General features: G+C 38.8%; 1 protein-coding gene across 1 annotated transcript in view; it reads right to left on the bottom strand.

Moving 5' to 3' along the window:
• Nucleotides 1-12,109, bottom strand: part of CRYBG3 (beta-gamma crystallin domain containing 3) — a 50,475-nt gene extending 38,366 nt beyond the window's left edge. The window contains exons 1-4 of the mRNA XM_009584911.1: nucleotides 7,220-12,109; nucleotides 6,195-6,242; nucleotides 5,725-5,840; nucleotides 4,531-4,678 (exon numbers count right to left, since the gene is read on the bottom strand). Of these exons, the coding sequence (XP_009583206.1) occupies nucleotides 4,531-4,678; nucleotides 5,725-5,840; nucleotides 6,195-6,242; nucleotides 7,220-12,109 (5,202 nt within the window). The remainder of the gene's footprint in view (nucleotides 1-4,530; nucleotides 4,679-5,724; nucleotides 5,841-6,194; nucleotides 6,243-7,219) is intronic.
• Between the last annotated feature and the right edge of the window lie 4,561 nt (nucleotides 12,110-16,670).

Below are 16,670 nucleotides of genomic sequence, written 5' to 3' on the forward strand. Positions count from 1 at the left end.
CCCCCCCCGCCATTTGAAGATTGGAAAAAGCCAGTCTGTATTCTCTTTTCAAGCTTGCTTTCCTGACTCAGAAGCTCACAAGGCAGGCTCTACTTCAAAAGATGAAGAATGTAGCCGTTCTCCAAAGGGCAGGTAAAGCACAAGCACTCATAATAAAATCTCTCCTATTTATCACCATCTCTCTCCAGCCAGATTTTGACAGTCATAAAAAAACCTCTACTCACTGCGATGGCGTTTTTGTGTGTACTAGATTAAGTCCATAAAATCCTGTCATAAAGTGCCACATAATAAACTGAGGTCTTAATCAAAAGCAATTAAAATATCTATTTTTGAAGGTAGTAACATGTTCAAGCAAGAATTACATTATATTTTCTAAGCACATTTTTTAAAATCACAAATATACATTTTGACTTAAATATTGAGTTCAATTTACGTATATTAATATGTATATTACAGACTGCAGAAAATGGTAAAATTTAGTATTGCTGTATGAGATGAACACTATGTATTTGCAGATGTACACTCAAGTATTATGCCATTAATTTATATAATTTAACCATGTAAACTTCAGCTTGGTAAATATTTGCCCTAGCATGTTGATATTTGCCTGAGCATATTTAATAGGCATCATTGCTTTCAGAGGCTTCTTAAACATTCCTAATAAAGCCACCATCTTTAGAAACAAAATGAAAACCACACAAATATGATAGCATTCAGGTTGAGAACTAGATCCTTCAGTCCGAAGCCCTTTCATTTGCAAGGCGTCAAGATTTTCAAGTAAGATACCCACATGCAAAACTATTACCATGCAAAACTACTATCACAGTGTTTCAGGCCAGATCCCAAACTGGGAAGTTTCCTCCCTACACCCCCCCGGCCCTGCCACCCCCATCACAAGCAGTCAAAACTCATGCCATATTCATTATCCTACTGACACGTCAGGCAAAAACAGAATAAAAAGCAGAGCAAACAGATTAGGTAGTTGTGTTCATTTCCAATGATAACACAAACGCTTAGGTAGGTCACAGCCTCCAGGCATCCCACTCTGTCTTCCTTTACTCTGCGGTACTCTCCTCCTACCTCCACACAGTCATCCTGCAGTCCCTGTGCTTCCCTCATCGTCTTTTGGGAGCAGAGATGTTTACAAAAGCACGGGGAATACTCACACTAGCTCACAGAGAACAGACACTTCCAAAACGGCAACACACCCCTCAGCAGAAAGGTTAAGGCTTCTTCTGAAGAGGATTAAGGCAACCCTCAAGACCTTAGCATTAACTATTACTCTTCGGTGGCATCTCTGACATTTTTCTAGTCTGACCAAGAGGTCCACCATAAGTGAGAGACCCAGAGCCTTCAACCCCCCCGAGGTGGTCTTGGCTGCTTACCCTTCTTCGGGATCTAGGGTTACAGCCCTAACAGCACCAGCAGGGCTAAATAGTTTCAGCACTGTTAGGTCTTCTCCTTGGAGCTGTAAGCTGTGGTGACTGAAGTGATCAAAATAGCCTATTTAAATGAGGTAGCCTTTTATGTCAACAACAGGACAAAGAATGACTGAAGTCAAAACATTGGCTAAATGCCAAAACAATGATGAGAGAAGAGTCTACTGAAAACCAGGCCTAATTAGTTCTGGTATTCACGACTGCTTTTTAATACAGTTTAGACACGCATCTTACTTTTGATACACAGTTTGTCCTTAGGACATGTCAGCTTCTGCAGCATTTTTTATTTTAAATCTTACTCTCTGTTGGTCCTCCAGCCTTTTTTACCCATTCATAATTCTTTCTCCCAGTTCTCCTGCTCTGTACCACTCTTGCTACCACCCATCACCACCAAACCAAACTACAGAACTCAACAGGGCTGGTAGTAAAATAAAATAATAGTAAAGAAATTAATGATTACTGTCCTGTAAATACTGACTAGCTAAATGAGACAATCTGAAGCTGCTGGGTGTATTCCTATGGCATCTGACAAAGTAGTCCCTGCTTGAATTAATAAATTCTTTTCACCAAGCAAACCACACAAACAAAAGAAACACACCCTTCATGTAATACTGTGAACATTCCCATTACAAAGAGCTTTGCTTAAGGAGACTCCACAAGGAATCCAGTTATTCCCTGCCTAACCATCTTGCAGACAGAGATTATAAACCGCTGTTTCAGATCTCATCACCTTGCAAAATAGTAGTTTACAACATTATGCCAGAATGGAAACATCAGCAACTCTTCTCAGCTCTTGTTTTTGGAAAAGTAATGTTTAGCACCCTCTTTGGGCTTCCAGAAACAGATAGAAAAAGCCCTCCAATTCCATAAGATCAATAGATGCATTTGCAGTAGACCAGAGAACTGACTCGGCTAAACAGATTGTGCTGCAGGAACTGCATTGAACCTGCATGAGCAGGCAGATTTTGCTAGCTTAGGCTCATGTTGACTTGCCTTAGTGGAATTCAGACTCCTCATTACTACAAATAGGTCTTCATTTTACTAGTTGCACAATCTATTCCTTTGGGATCTTCCCCCCCTGCAAGTTTCTTCAAATTAAACACACATGGATACATATAATGCGTATCCACAGTAAGTCAAGCCGCAAGCTAACCACAAAGCTAACAGAACCTTTGCTTTTTGCGGATGTTTGAAGTCAAATCAAAGCATGACGCTACTGGCAGACTGTTTCTCAGCAAACTAACATCTGCCAGTAAAAAATACAAATAATGTTAAATGTACCTCCTACAGTTTCTTTAGTAAACACCTGTTTTTCTCTTCTTGGCAAGCCATTTTCTTCTCAAATATTTAGCCAATTTTCAAATCTGCTAACTCAAGGCATCTGAGCAGCCATTAAACAAGCACCATAAAAAGCCACTTGAAGAATCAGAAGACAAGCCAGACAGCCTGGACGCACAGCCAATATGACCAAAGTAGGCAGGAGAAAAGCCACTGAGCTACCCAGCCTATGAAAAAGAGAATGACAGTAAAACACATGATCCTGCAGATCACATACACACGAGCTGCCTGAAAAAGAAACAACTATTAGTCAACTAAAAATAATGCCTATAGTTTTCACAAAAAAAAAAAAAAAAAAAAAAGGTAGCACTTTGGCAAACTACCTTCTAAAAGTAGTTCCACAGCAGCTGAAGTACAACCTAAAAAAGAGGGATGTTTTCGCAAATCAAAGTTTAGAGGACAAAACCCAGCTTAGTGAGTTCCACACCCACACTAGCTCCACGCAGCCCTATGAACTAACAGCAGAAGTCCTCCCAACCAACCATACATGCTGGAGGTTTAAGTTACATGAGAAACAGTGTTGATTACTGAACTAGTGTACAGCAACAAAGCTTTCCATCTGTGTTCCATATGAATGAACCACATACTGGAAAAAGAACAACGCTCAAACCTATTTAGCTGTATTACAAAGATTTTTATCAAGCTTGATGAAGCTAACAATGGTGTCTTTCCTATCCAAGGCTTCTCTTTGATACCCAAGACACACCCAGCTTCTCTCAGATTCAGATCATAGTTCCACATGTTATTGTGGTATTTCTTTAATTATTTAGCTGCCTTCCACATTATTGATCAATATTCATATTCTATATTGGTCAAATGCTTTTAATTTGTTTAGCTCAAACAAATGTTAACTTCATTATTCATGCCCTCAGCCAACGTCTTTTGAATTTATTTATTTATTGTTAAGTCTTTAAGAGAATGCAAAAATATTTCTAATTGTTATGACATGATGCCCCTGTACTGGTTATCAATTTTAAAATGACCTCTATACCAGCAGAGAACAGAGAAACACCACTTTTTCTGAAAAACTTTCACATTGCGATACAAATGATAATTCACTCGCAGTAAAGGGCCATTGCCCTGTGAATAACTGGAATGTTATGCTAAACAACAAGAGCACTAAGTCTTCTTAAATCACAAGATCTGGTAAATATATTCCTCATTCACTGAATAACAATGGATGCATTATACTTAGTTTTAGGCATTTGATTCCTATCTCTTCAACAAAATGCCTTTTAAACTTCTGGCTGTACACAGAGCCAGATGCTGTAGGTGTCCACACGGAACCCCCACAGATGGCACAACGCTGTAGAGAGAGCCACAGTAATTTTTGGAGGCTACGCTGTACAAATGGGATTGGAAACCCAACTACTAACTTCTGAAACAGAAGCCACACAGACACAGTAGATAGTTTAAGCTTAAGATAAACATTTCTTTGAAAAATATGAATTGATTCAATTTAATTTCAATTAACTGGACAGGTAAATGTCTAAAAGGAGGGAAGTCACTGTGTCAGATAAAGACGGTGGCAAAGAAAGATAATCCATTTGCTCATTACCTTCAGGAAGAAAGGGAAATATAGCGCAGCAAAAGCCCTGGAATTTATCTTGAAGGTGAAAAATGTGATTCATAGCAAATTTGAATAAAATCAGAAACACAGCATACGCACATTGTCCATTGCTAGTAATACACCACTACATTAATACACAGAAATTAATTATGTATATGAATATATTATTAGCAAAGTCTATACCTTTGTTACATGTTTGATTGAACCAACTATGAGGTTTCTTCGACGATATTTCACGCCTGGAAGATCCCAAAGGTGATCCAGCACAGTCTCTCCTTCTTCTAGTACATATTTCCGACCCTGGAACTTCGGTTTCTCATAAAAAATCCAGCTGTAATAATGATATCATGAACTGAGTTGTTGCTGTTAGGTAAGACTGTCCTTATACAGCACATTTGCTTGGAAAGCTCAGTAATGAGCTCTTCTTATCAAGCCAACTATCAGACCTTTCTTATGCTGTCCCTCAGTAGTCACATTCACTTTAGATAAATACGTGATTTGTACTTCTGTGCTTTAAAAGTAAAATACACAGTTCTCCTCCAGGATGTAGCCTAACATAACTTAAAATATTAACTGTATAAAAATACAGCTAAAACTCAATGTAAATAAAAAGCCTTCTTTTACCAGAACAAATATATTAATTGACACATCAAAACACATCCTTTTCAGACAGATACTGTGCAAGGCATAAAACATATACATACTAATAATGGCATTCCATATTTCTTAGGACGTGAAAGAAATGTATGCAAAACCAAATAAGGCTGCCTCAAAACTGCATAAATGTGACATGCATTGTTACTATGGCTGACAGTCAGAAACATTCACTGTAAGTGCCACCAATTAAATTCCAATGCAACAACTCACATGGTCCCAGCCCCAGCTTCCCAAAGCAAACCAAGAAACACTTGCAAAATCTACCTTAAAGGTACTTGTATATCCTTCTGCATCCACATTCCTCTAAATGCTACATTACAAACAGCAGCTGAGATTGTTCATTTTATGGTCCTTTTGCAACAGCTACTGTATAATGAAACTGAACTGTAAAAAAAAAAATTTTCTTTGGCATACACAAGCTTCTAGTCATGATTATGGCTGTACTGTCTCAGCACTTCAGGCAAAAGTCTAAACTTACTTGTGGTTCTATTAGAAACTTTCTGTTTGGAGCTAGCTCCCAGGAGAAATAATGTATCTTTTTTTGTACTGCGGCATTTGAAGCCTTGTTTCATGCTTTTTTTATTGTATCTGTCTAATTACAAAGAAATAAAAAGACACTCTTGCAGATCAGACATTTGTCATAAATAAATTAAAATACAAAAGAAACACAGATACAGTCTTTTGGAAAGACTCTATTTAAATATGACCTCGATTTCTTACCATCCTCTAATTATCCTAAGTAATGCTCCAACGGGAAAGATCCAGGACGTGGTATCTAGCTCATCAGAATGAACTTCTTGTTTACTTTTGTCGCCATAAATATCATAAATAATAATCTGAAACAACATACAATACATACAAATGAGGGCCCGTTTCAACATACAGTGTAGACAGTTATTTTTTGCTTGGAATAAAACCACTTTGTACCCACTTAACTGATACGCTACACATTTTCTTCTTCTATGAAACACTCTAGTGAACTAAAACAGCAGTTGCTGACAGAAATACAGTAACATTACTAGTGGCAAGATTTTTAATAATATACTCTCATTATTAGCATGTGCAAGCATATGCACCATTAAAATACAGAAAACTAGACTAACAACTTCAGATGCTTTCCATTCAAAAATTTTGGTATAACAAATTATTCCATGTATCATACTGATCTATGTGACACAAATTCTGCTTACCTTTCCTGGTCTTGGATTGTATTTGAGACTTGCCCTGTCAATGAGGTTCTGAAATTAAAAGGACATGGAAAACAACTATTAACATCTACAACAGCAGCACAAAGCATAGACAGATTATTCTGGGTCCACTATTCCCATAAATGTATTCAATTGTCACTAGCAGAAACAACCAAGATTTGTTTTACTGTCATTCAGAGTTGGTGTAAATAGTTTAACAGAATCAAACAATCAGCAGAAAGCAGTAAGTGCTAGAAAGGAAGAAGTATTATGGAAGTCATAACTTCTGAAAATGTATTACCCTTTCCCAGCAAACAACAAACTGCATGTCTTAACAGTGGCAAAACCAAAACAGACCTCTAACACAGACTGAAATATTCCCAACATCATGGAAAGACTTTATTCTTCAGTTACGCGTTTGGTCTATGCGACCTTTTCAATTTCTAAATATTGGAAGAACTGCTTCCATACCCTCATCTACCATTGCTTTAAATAAACTAAAAAAGAAATGCTATTCTATGGAAGCAGCTATATTACTTGCTAACTGAACTACAATTTGTAGAAGACTCTGTGATGAAACAACCAAATAGCTCAGTAAGCAGATACTTGCATTTTTTTGACAATACAGCTCTACTAATCTCAGAAGTGGAAGAAATGAAAGAACAATTTTCATACAAAAGGCAATTCCATCATCTTCAGGTTGAAATGTCCTGAATGTGGACAAGTCTGTGTTTTGCTATTATACAGACTTGCTATTATGCATATTTTCCTATTATATTTTCTATTCACATCTTCTGTTTTACAATTAAGTCACTTTCATCTGTGTGCTAAACCAAGAATACTGTATTTTAAAAATTATTTTATCAGAAGACTTTTATTTTTTTAAACTATGATCTTAAACAGCCTACTTACTTTTGATTGTGATAAAAGAATTAACCTTAAAAAGGGAGGAAGAGAATAGGAAGACAGCAATTTTGAATCTGGGCTAATCACTTTGATTATTAATATTACGTGACATGACATCTTACCGCTGACAATTCTCCCAGTTTTGGCATGGTGTTGTCTTGAGACCAATGAATCTTTGGCTGCAACATATCCTGGAGAACGCTTCCAAACATGGTCCCCTTCTCAGAGGAGCAATTGCTGGCAGATTTCAAATACTGGTAGTACACACTTGTAGGAGGACGCTTTAGAGTGGTATCAGCTTTCTGCGAAACTGGCTTACAAGGTGTTTGACTGGGAGAAGCTGCATCTGGAAACAGTTCCGGTTGCTCCTTAAAATCAAGTTGTTCTTTTGAAAGAAGAGGTGATTGTTCAGGAAACAAAGATTGAGTTTGGTCGTTTGATTGAAGGGTTGTTTTTAAATTCCCTCTCCACTGACTGGAAAGACATTCTTCTTCTCTCTCAACATCAAGCATATTTTCTTCATATGATGATTCTTCCTCCTCCTCATCCTCCACTCCCTCCTCCTCGTCCTCTTTACTGAACTGAGTAGTAAACTGTAAGCGCTCAGAAACCGACTGGAGAAGGGATAGCACAGAAGCGTGGTCAACGTTATCTTTAGATGTTCCACTAGGACGGCCTTCTGGCGACACGTCTGTGGAAAGTAAGTCTTCCTGGGAGCTGTCATCTTCATATATCGGAGACAAAGACAAAGGATATACTCTATAGCGCTTGGCCTCCACGCTCAGAAATGACTCCGAGCTACGGCTATCTGTTGCTTCATTCAACTTGTTATCCTTCCCATAAAGACAGGCTGGCTCATGTTTATTTTTTGCTCTTTCACACATTAGATGATCTATATTATCCGAAGGCAGAACAGAAGAAGAAAGTGAACTACTTTGCAGATCACCAGTTGAGACAGATTTGTTCTCAGTTTGAAGGGCACCTTCATAAATGATAGTAAAAGAACTGTTTTCCCACTGTTCAATTAGTGGAGAAAGGGCCAAAAGATCCATCGATTCCTTCATGTCATCGCTACAGTCCAGACCATTTTCTTCAAGCTGATCATTTCTCTTCACGTCTTGATTCTTCATTAGTACCTGCTTCGGACTCTCATTATTTTGGGCAAAAACTGCGTTGAAGCAGTTTTTCCCTTTACTGTCCTCTCCAATAGCAGACAATTCAGGTACAGTGAACAGTGTATTTAATCCAGTATTAACCTCTGCTATCTCACTTGCCCCTTCTACTAGTTCCTCTTCAGTCTCCTCTGCCTTTGAATCTTCTAAGGTTGCTTTTACTCGTGCAGGTACTTCTTCTGCAGCCTCTCTTCTGCAGTGTTCATACAGAATGTCCTCTGCACTGCTTTCCAGAGAATCCCCAGGACTGCCTTTGGATTCACTCTGCATGCTGACACATTCTTCATCGGGCATAAAAGATGACAAATTAACATTTACAGTTGGCAGCAACATGCACTCTGGCATATTTGTATGATTGCATAAATCTTTTAATTGCAATGACAGAAACATCTCTTCAGTCACAGTAGCTTCTCTATGTATTAAATGTAAAGATCCATCAGATTTTCTACTAGTTGCTGACACTCCAGCTTTGCCACACAATTCTGCTGCAGCCAAATGTTCACACACCTTTCTATCATGTCTCTCTTTGGCTGGTGTCGTAAGATCTGATTCTGGCCTTGCTGAACTACCAGTGGGTAGAAATCCATTTGTTTGACATGTAAATGCATTATTTGATATCTTTTCACCTCTTTGGGGCCAATCTATGTCATTTTGCACTGGAAAACTATTTGGAAGTAAAGGAGGACCTGAGCAATCTGCCTTTTCACAGTTTACAGCTACACTCTGAGTTTCCGCCTTCTCTGTTGGTTCCTGTGTTTTGGCGGGTAACTTCACATCCAGGTTTAAAATCTTTGGGGTTTCAGCCTTAGGCTTAGGCTCAGCCTGTTCAGAAGGCCGGATACTCTCACTGCCTTGCCACTGATTGGATGCCAGTTTTTGTTTGGCTGAGTTAATGACTTCATCAATTATTTCTTTTGCTTTTAGTGCTAGTGCACTATGTAGGTCAATTTTATCAGGGATGTAAGATAGTATCTTCTTGTCTTGATTATTCGTATCCACTGTTTCATTTCCTGTAAATGAAGATGAGCCTCCTCCACTGCTCTCATTAAAATGTTTTAATGACTGCACAGCTGACTGGATTTCTTCTGCTTCCAGCTGCACAGTTCCAGCTTTCTGATCATTTAGATCCATATTTACTAAACCATCCCTGCTCCCACAAAGCTGGCAGACACCAATGGCTTGTTTTGCTATTATTTCTTCTATAGCCAAGCGTAAAACCGAGTCCACTATTTCCTCAGCTTTTTTAAACAAAACAGCAGCATCTTGGAATTTACCACGTTCTTGTCCCTTCACATTGGTATCTTCCCATACTTCTTCAGAACAGAGCTCATTTGACTCTGCAAGTGCAGCAGCTGTTTGATCTTCCGTCACAGAAGGGGCTTCTGAGATAGGAGAAGCACGGTTACCAAGATACACCTGTCCCATGGCATTTCTGCACACGCTCTCAGTACAGGCTAACTCGGATGCCATTTCCAAAGATTTCAAAGGACAGATGGGTGATGGCATTGCCTCTGCCAAGACACCGCCGTCAGCCTGTTGTGCGGAGGCGGCCTCCTCTGCCCCATCACCAGCTCTGTGACTGGAGGAACAACTGTTCCCCTGAGCAACGCCTAATGTTTCCAAGGCAGAAACGGAAAGGTTGGAGGCTTCTCTGGACCCCAGAGTAGGTGAAGAGGGCCTGGGGATGCAAACACCCCCCACATCTACTCCAGCAGCAGAATGATTAAGCATAGCTGGAGTAAGCTCAGGTTCCAGAGAACCAGCCGGGCATGAAGCTCTCAGGTCTCCTGAGCAAAGTGGCATCTCGGTCATTCTGTCCTCAGGGATTATCCTCCTAAATTCAGCAGCTGGAAAAATAAAGCTGTCCTGTTCAGAAGCAGCAGACCATCTAGCAATCTGGCCATTTTCAGAGTTAGTGGTAGGAGAAGGCATTTTTCCTTGGTTGTCAGATGAGGAATCAAGTACTGTGGGTGATATCCTAGGCTTATTACTGTTTTCCTTCTTGGAAGAAAAATTAATACGCCTATCTTCAGAAACAGGTACAGATTCAGAAATGATGTCTACATCAACGTCTTTTTCACAGATGAAAGCAGAATGGTTGGTCAAAGGTCTTTCTCCGCATCTCAAGGCAGAATGTGAAATTTCCAGAATGTTTTCTTGTGACTTAGAAACATGAGAGGTAAGTTCAGAGATGCAATCCTTACACTCAGAAGGAACAACAGCAACCTCAGTCATACCAGTCTTGTCAATTTTAGAAGCAGCAGGAGTACAATTGTCTGTCCTATCAATGCTGATTAAAGGGCAAGGTGCAGGCTTTGCTGTGTTATCTTCTGCGAGTATAACTAATGCCTTGGCAGGAATGTCTGGAACAGTTTCAAGGGAAATAGGACCACAGTTGTGGACAGGAACTGAGCTTTCCGAGAGGCTCATCTCTACAGGCTCAAAGGATTTGCTCTTCTCACATTCAAGATCAGGACAAGAAACAGTCTCTCTCACATCTTTTAAACTGACTTCTCTTCTCCCTATAGTTTTATTTTCGGTCTTGCAACTCGGATGAAGAGAAGCTGAGCAATGGCCTCCAGTTTCAAAAGAAGACTCGTAAGTAACAGAGAGAGGTGCTGTCAGCTCATCAAAGTTAGATTTCACACTCTCACACCCATGTACGCATGACGATACATTGGCAAGGTTTTCCACCGCAACCTCAGATAAAACCTTCATTGTTTCCACACCCTCAGTTTCTAGACAAGGTAAACCAGTCTGTGGTGTGCCAATATCCTTAGAATTCTCCACATGGATTAACCGGTGATCATTTTGTACGTGCATTGGTTTCCCTAACTCACGCAGTTCTTCATTACAAGTTCCCCTGCCCATGACTGTATCTTCATCATTTTTAACAGATGACACCGAAGCAGTTGGATTACCTGCGGCTATGCATTTTTCTCCTCTGGACTCAACGCTAAGCAAAGTGGGTATTTGTTCATTAAAATGTAAAAGAGCAGTAGCAAGAAAGTTCTGTGGATTTTGCTCTCCTTCTACAGCTGCCACAATTTCCTGTGTATCACTTTTTCTTGGATCACTGTCTTTATTTGCACTACCTGTATGCTGATCTGCTTGCTGCTGAAATGTAGTAGTACCGGAATGAAGCATCTGGACATCTGATGTTAGCTCCGAGTGACTATTCATTTGATGATTACAGCAATATTCTCCCTTACTCACCTGCAGTTCTTCATTAACTGTCTTATTTTTTGATTTGGGTGAATGTAAACAATCATCCTGCATTTCTTTTGTGGACTCCTTACTAGCTGCTTTACTACAACCATGTTCTTTATCAAAGTTAGAAGTGGCATTTTTGTCTGCCTGAAACTGAGCTTCTGCTTCTCCCAGCAGTCCAACTTCTTTTCCAACCAAATCGCTTGCAGAACTCATGTTAAGTGAATTGGTAATCTGGGAAGTGGAATTGGTTAGGATCTCATTGTTTCTACTACTAGGTGACAGTAATGAATCTAGTGAACATGTCCTTTTAACTTTTGTTGCAGCTAAAGCAGGTGTATGTTTTAAGTCTATCTCATGAGATGATTCAGTAGATGAAGTTGTGATCTTTGCAGTTACTTCATGTTTACCGCTACCCAAGCAATGCTGAGCTTTACCAGACTTTTTCGTTCCCATTTTAACTGCAGAAGAATTTACTATGACATCATCTTCGTGACCTTTACCCTCATCTTCTCCATGTTCTTTTATTAAGTGTCCTGATTTCGGAGAGACAGTTGTTTGGATTTCTCCATTTTCTTTGACCATGGAACCAGTTCTGTTCTCAGTACTTCCTTCTCCTTTTTCAGCCATTTCTGATTGATTCTTCAGTAGCTGCCTAATCCTTGCAGAACCTCGATATGTTGCATAAGTGACTGCAGGTGCTTCTGGCTTCCGTTGCATCTGCCTGTAACAAGGATCATCATTATCAGCACAAAACAGACTATCTAAATAGCTAGTGTGATAATAAAGGTTAACACAAACTGTAGATAATGTACAATACTGTTTTCCTCCACAGGTTAGCACAAACTGTAGATTGCACGCAACACTTATTTTCCTCCTTTTTCTGCTCTTCCTAAATACAGGTTTGTGTGACAAATGATACAAACACTACCTTTTACTGAAAAAGCCAACTTAAACTCTAAGCAAAAAGTAGATATTCCTATAAACAACTTGTATCATTTGGTTTGTACTAGACAATGGAATGACTATTTACAAAGGCCACTGCAAGTCAACGCTTGCAGTGACAGAAATAAGCATACTTTTGTGAAGATGTTATACCCTACAAAAGCAGGCCTATACTTTAAAACTGAAAAAAAACCCCCAACTGTACTAATGTTCATTAAAATACTGAATTGAAATGTAAATTTTTACCCAAGCTGTCAATACATTGTTAAGGAACAGGACTAGGAGAAGCAAAAAATGTGGAGAAAAGAAAGTATACAACAGGGAATGCTTTCTGAACCGATAAGGAAAGAGAGTGAATGGAGATCAGGTAAGAATGAATACTGCTTGAATGCTGGAAGAAATACTGAAATGAGAAGCCTAGAAATGTGACAAGGACTTGGTAGATCTAGCCATTCATCATTCTTAAATTTAGTAGCAAAAAAAGTGAATGCAAAAACTAACAACCAAAAGAATCACCATGGAAAAACTGTGATGCTGATCCTTCACTGCTCTTTCTGATATACTAAGGATAAATTCAGAGCCTGTCACTTTCAATTTTCTGAAAAGGCAGTTTTTCTTCTTTCTTAAAACTAACAGACATCACAGATACTTACCTTTCTTTCTAATGCTTCTGTCCTTTCCCCCTATTTTTTTGTCAGTTAAAGAATACTCACAAAAATCGGGCAGTGACTATATGAATGTGACCGTCAGCTTTTCCATTCTTCACCTTAGGACAAAGCAGACGCCCAAACTGTGTTTAAACTCCATTCTGCCTCAGGCCCCACCTAAACTAAGAACGAACCCTTTCAAACTCTTACCCAGTCTGATCCTATGTCTGCTAATCTGGTGGCTGGAAGTGGCCATTCATCTGTCTGGGAAATTGTCATACTCCTTTCAGAAGAGTCTCTTGAAAAAAAGAGTTAGCTAAGATTTTGATTTCTAATATAAAAGCATTGCAATAGGTAAAAAAAAAAAATCTTAAAAGCATTTTAAAAAGCTCTGCAGCTTACCATTGTTCACATTTATTGAGAAGTTATTACAGCTCTAGAGTTGAGGACAAATAATTAAAGTGAGAAATAGAACATAAATTTACTAAGGAAAACAACAGCAAAATAATTAATTTTGTTTATTTCAGTATCATCGAGTAACTGTAACTTCAAATATCGTCTGTATGAATTTTGAGTATGTGTTCTCTCAATAGGTACAGAAGAATATAAAAATGGAGTGGATTTACCAATCTAAAATAGAATCTTCTTTCTGTCGAGGTTTTAAAGGCACAGATTCTTACTTTGGTATTAATTTTATTTTGAAGAGAACCTAATACTACCTAAAACCACTCCCTTCTTGTGCAGTGAAATTATTCCTATGCATAAACATTAAAACAGAGATATAAACACTCATTTATATGCATGTTTTACATTGCCAGGTATATTTAGGCTAATGCCAAAATATCTGAATATGGGAACTTAGACATTGTGAGAACTTGAAAATTAAGTTTGTATTGGGATTAAATTCATTGTAATCCCTGATGAAGGTTACAGCAGAATCTCGATATAGATTTTATTAGCCAGGTATGTTAAGTTATAAAGGAAACAGGAAAGTCGTGTATAAACACCACGTATCCCAAGTATTTGCAAAGTTAGATGTCTACATTTAGTCTTCTATACCACTAGTTTGGTTTCCGGAGATACCAACAGACACACACGCCATTTGTTTAAGTTGCTGTCTTCAGCATTCACACCTCTTCAAAGAAATATACACATTTCTGAGTGGAAGAAAACAAAACACAGCTGGAGAAAGGGTAGTAGAGAAAAAATAAATGATAAATTTTTTTTTGTTTTGCTTTAAAAAATTACATTATTTTCCACTTCCTCACAGAAAACTTTCTTCTACAGTAGAAAATATTTTCCAAAGCTCCAGAGATCCTAAAAATCTTAAGGGAAGGATTTGTTGAGTTCAATAGTACACTATATTCACTCATCACCAGTCACAGCCATAATAAAAATAAGTCTTAAGAATGTAAGATCTGATGATGCTTTCATTCAGAATTAACCTTACTGAGTAACCTCCCGCATTTCAGTTAAGTCAGAATGGGATCAAAATGTTTTAAATAATCACTATTAAGCTTTTACAAAATCCACCAGCTCTCCCATACTTTGGCCAACCTCAAAAATAGAAGTTGGTCTACAACCCCCCTATCCAGATAACCCTACAATCCAGATAAAATTTCTCTCAAGAAAACAAACAGAACAGAGGTTGGCACCAATCCTCCAAACAAGTTTTATGGATTCTTGAAAATGAAAACGGTAATGACACGTGTTTAAAGTAAGCACAGTAATGGTATTGCAAGGTACCGAACACTCACTTCTACCCCAATCAAGGCATTATTTTGAATAAACAGCTTGATGACAATTAAAATTAAAATTAGCTTTTACTGAGCGTCTTTCATTCTGCTGTTGATATTTCGTCTTATATGCAGTGGGAAGAATTCAGAATTTATCTATAAACACGTGGTGAGAACTAGAGCTCTGACACAAACCTGGAAAACGTCCTTCCATTTGTCTCCCACACCCAACTTTGCCTTCAAATTTCTCCCATGAACTCAGCAATTCTTAAACCCAAAGCATCCAGAAATGGGATGAGTAAGTTAATTTTACAGAATATTGCCTACACAGGGATGACAAGGAGAACCCAGCATGACAGGATCCTATATTCATATTGATTTGAGCCACAGATCCCAACAAAAAGTTATACCATTTATAACACAGGGTCAGGCAAAACAAACATACTCAGATATTTCTCTTTGCCTATGTGGTGCCTTTTATCATTTCTCCCAATTCTTTTTGCTCTCCATTTGCCTTCTGAGGGAATTTTATGCTCCGATTGATCAATTTGAAGTCTGAGCAAGACTCAGAGCAATCTGCCCTATGAAGCTCTGTGCACAAACCCAGTCCTCGGACAAGCACTGGCTACAGCACCACTTCAGCTGCAGAGCCTCATCCTGCAGTTGGCCCCTGCCTGCATCTCCTAACACACAGCTCTGCTTTCCTGCAGAGCTCTACCAAGAGTTTCTGCAGTGGATGCTATTTTAAGAGGGAACGAACCTCTCCTCCACAGATGTGGCAACTTCAGGATCTCCGACTTTTGATAAAGAATTTGCTGCTCAGCATATTATAAAAATTTTGCCAACAGACCTTTTAGTCCTAATGCATTTACTTTTAGAGCACACAGAAGCGTGTTCAATCCGAACGCTCACATGCAACAAGACATTTAAAAAATGAAAACCCATGTTCCTATGCGGCAGCAGCAATTCAGCTGTAAGTCTTATGAAACACATTTCGAAGCAGGCTGTGTCACAGAAAATCTTTTGAAAGTGTCACTAGAGACTTGTTTTATGGACATTTAAAGTAACAACTCATTTCTGATCACCAAAAGAATACATCAGCTCAGAACTTACCTTAAAAACTCTTTGCAAATTTTTTTATTCAACTCATATAAGGATACAGATGAAAGCCTGATTATACATAGAACCCAGTGTGTATTCTGTCACATATTTCAAATACTGGGAGATTCCTTCTTTCCCTTCTTCACAGGAAGCTATTCAATTCCCTATAAAGCCTTAATTCAGTTTCACAAAAGACTGTTTGACAGCAACAAGAGAGGATGTCAACATGAGTTACGTTAAATTTGTCAAAAGTAGGTGCTTGTAGAGATTCCTTCTATTCTGAAAGACAAATAAAAAGTTCAAAGGGGGCTAACTCAAGGAAAAGAGGGAAACATCTTCTGACATCTCATATGACAGACATCTTGTGGAACTTGCCCAAAAAGTGGCGTTAGCTATAAAACAATCTTGTTGGTTCTGAAGCCCTGAAGCAGGAGGAAACCTACTACCTTGAATGCCTCATCTCAGTGTATCCATAAAGACTACATTGTTTGCATCTTTTTCAAGTGTATGTCATCAAGATGGTGACCCCTCCAATCTTCATATTTCTACCATACAATAACGCAGAAAGCAGACAACCCTAGACTATTTTCAGAAAGATGGAGGAAGATCATACAGCATGATACAGCACTACAGGGGTACAGCATCTCAGATCCCCAGACAGCACAGCTTCATTTGCACAGCACGGCATCCACGCTAGAAAGCCCTTATAACCAGCATCACTGCTTAGCTCCAGGCTCACTAGCTCAGGCTCAGCAGTGCCCA

Source organism: Fulmarus glacialis, unplaced genomic scaffold (assembly GCF_000690835.1).
Source record: "Fulmarus glacialis isolate BGI_N327 unplaced genomic scaffold, ASM69083v1 scaffold3729, whole genome shotgun sequence".
Taxonomy (NCBI): Eukaryota; Metazoa; Chordata; class Aves; order Procellariiformes; family Procellariidae; genus Fulmarus; species Fulmarus glacialis.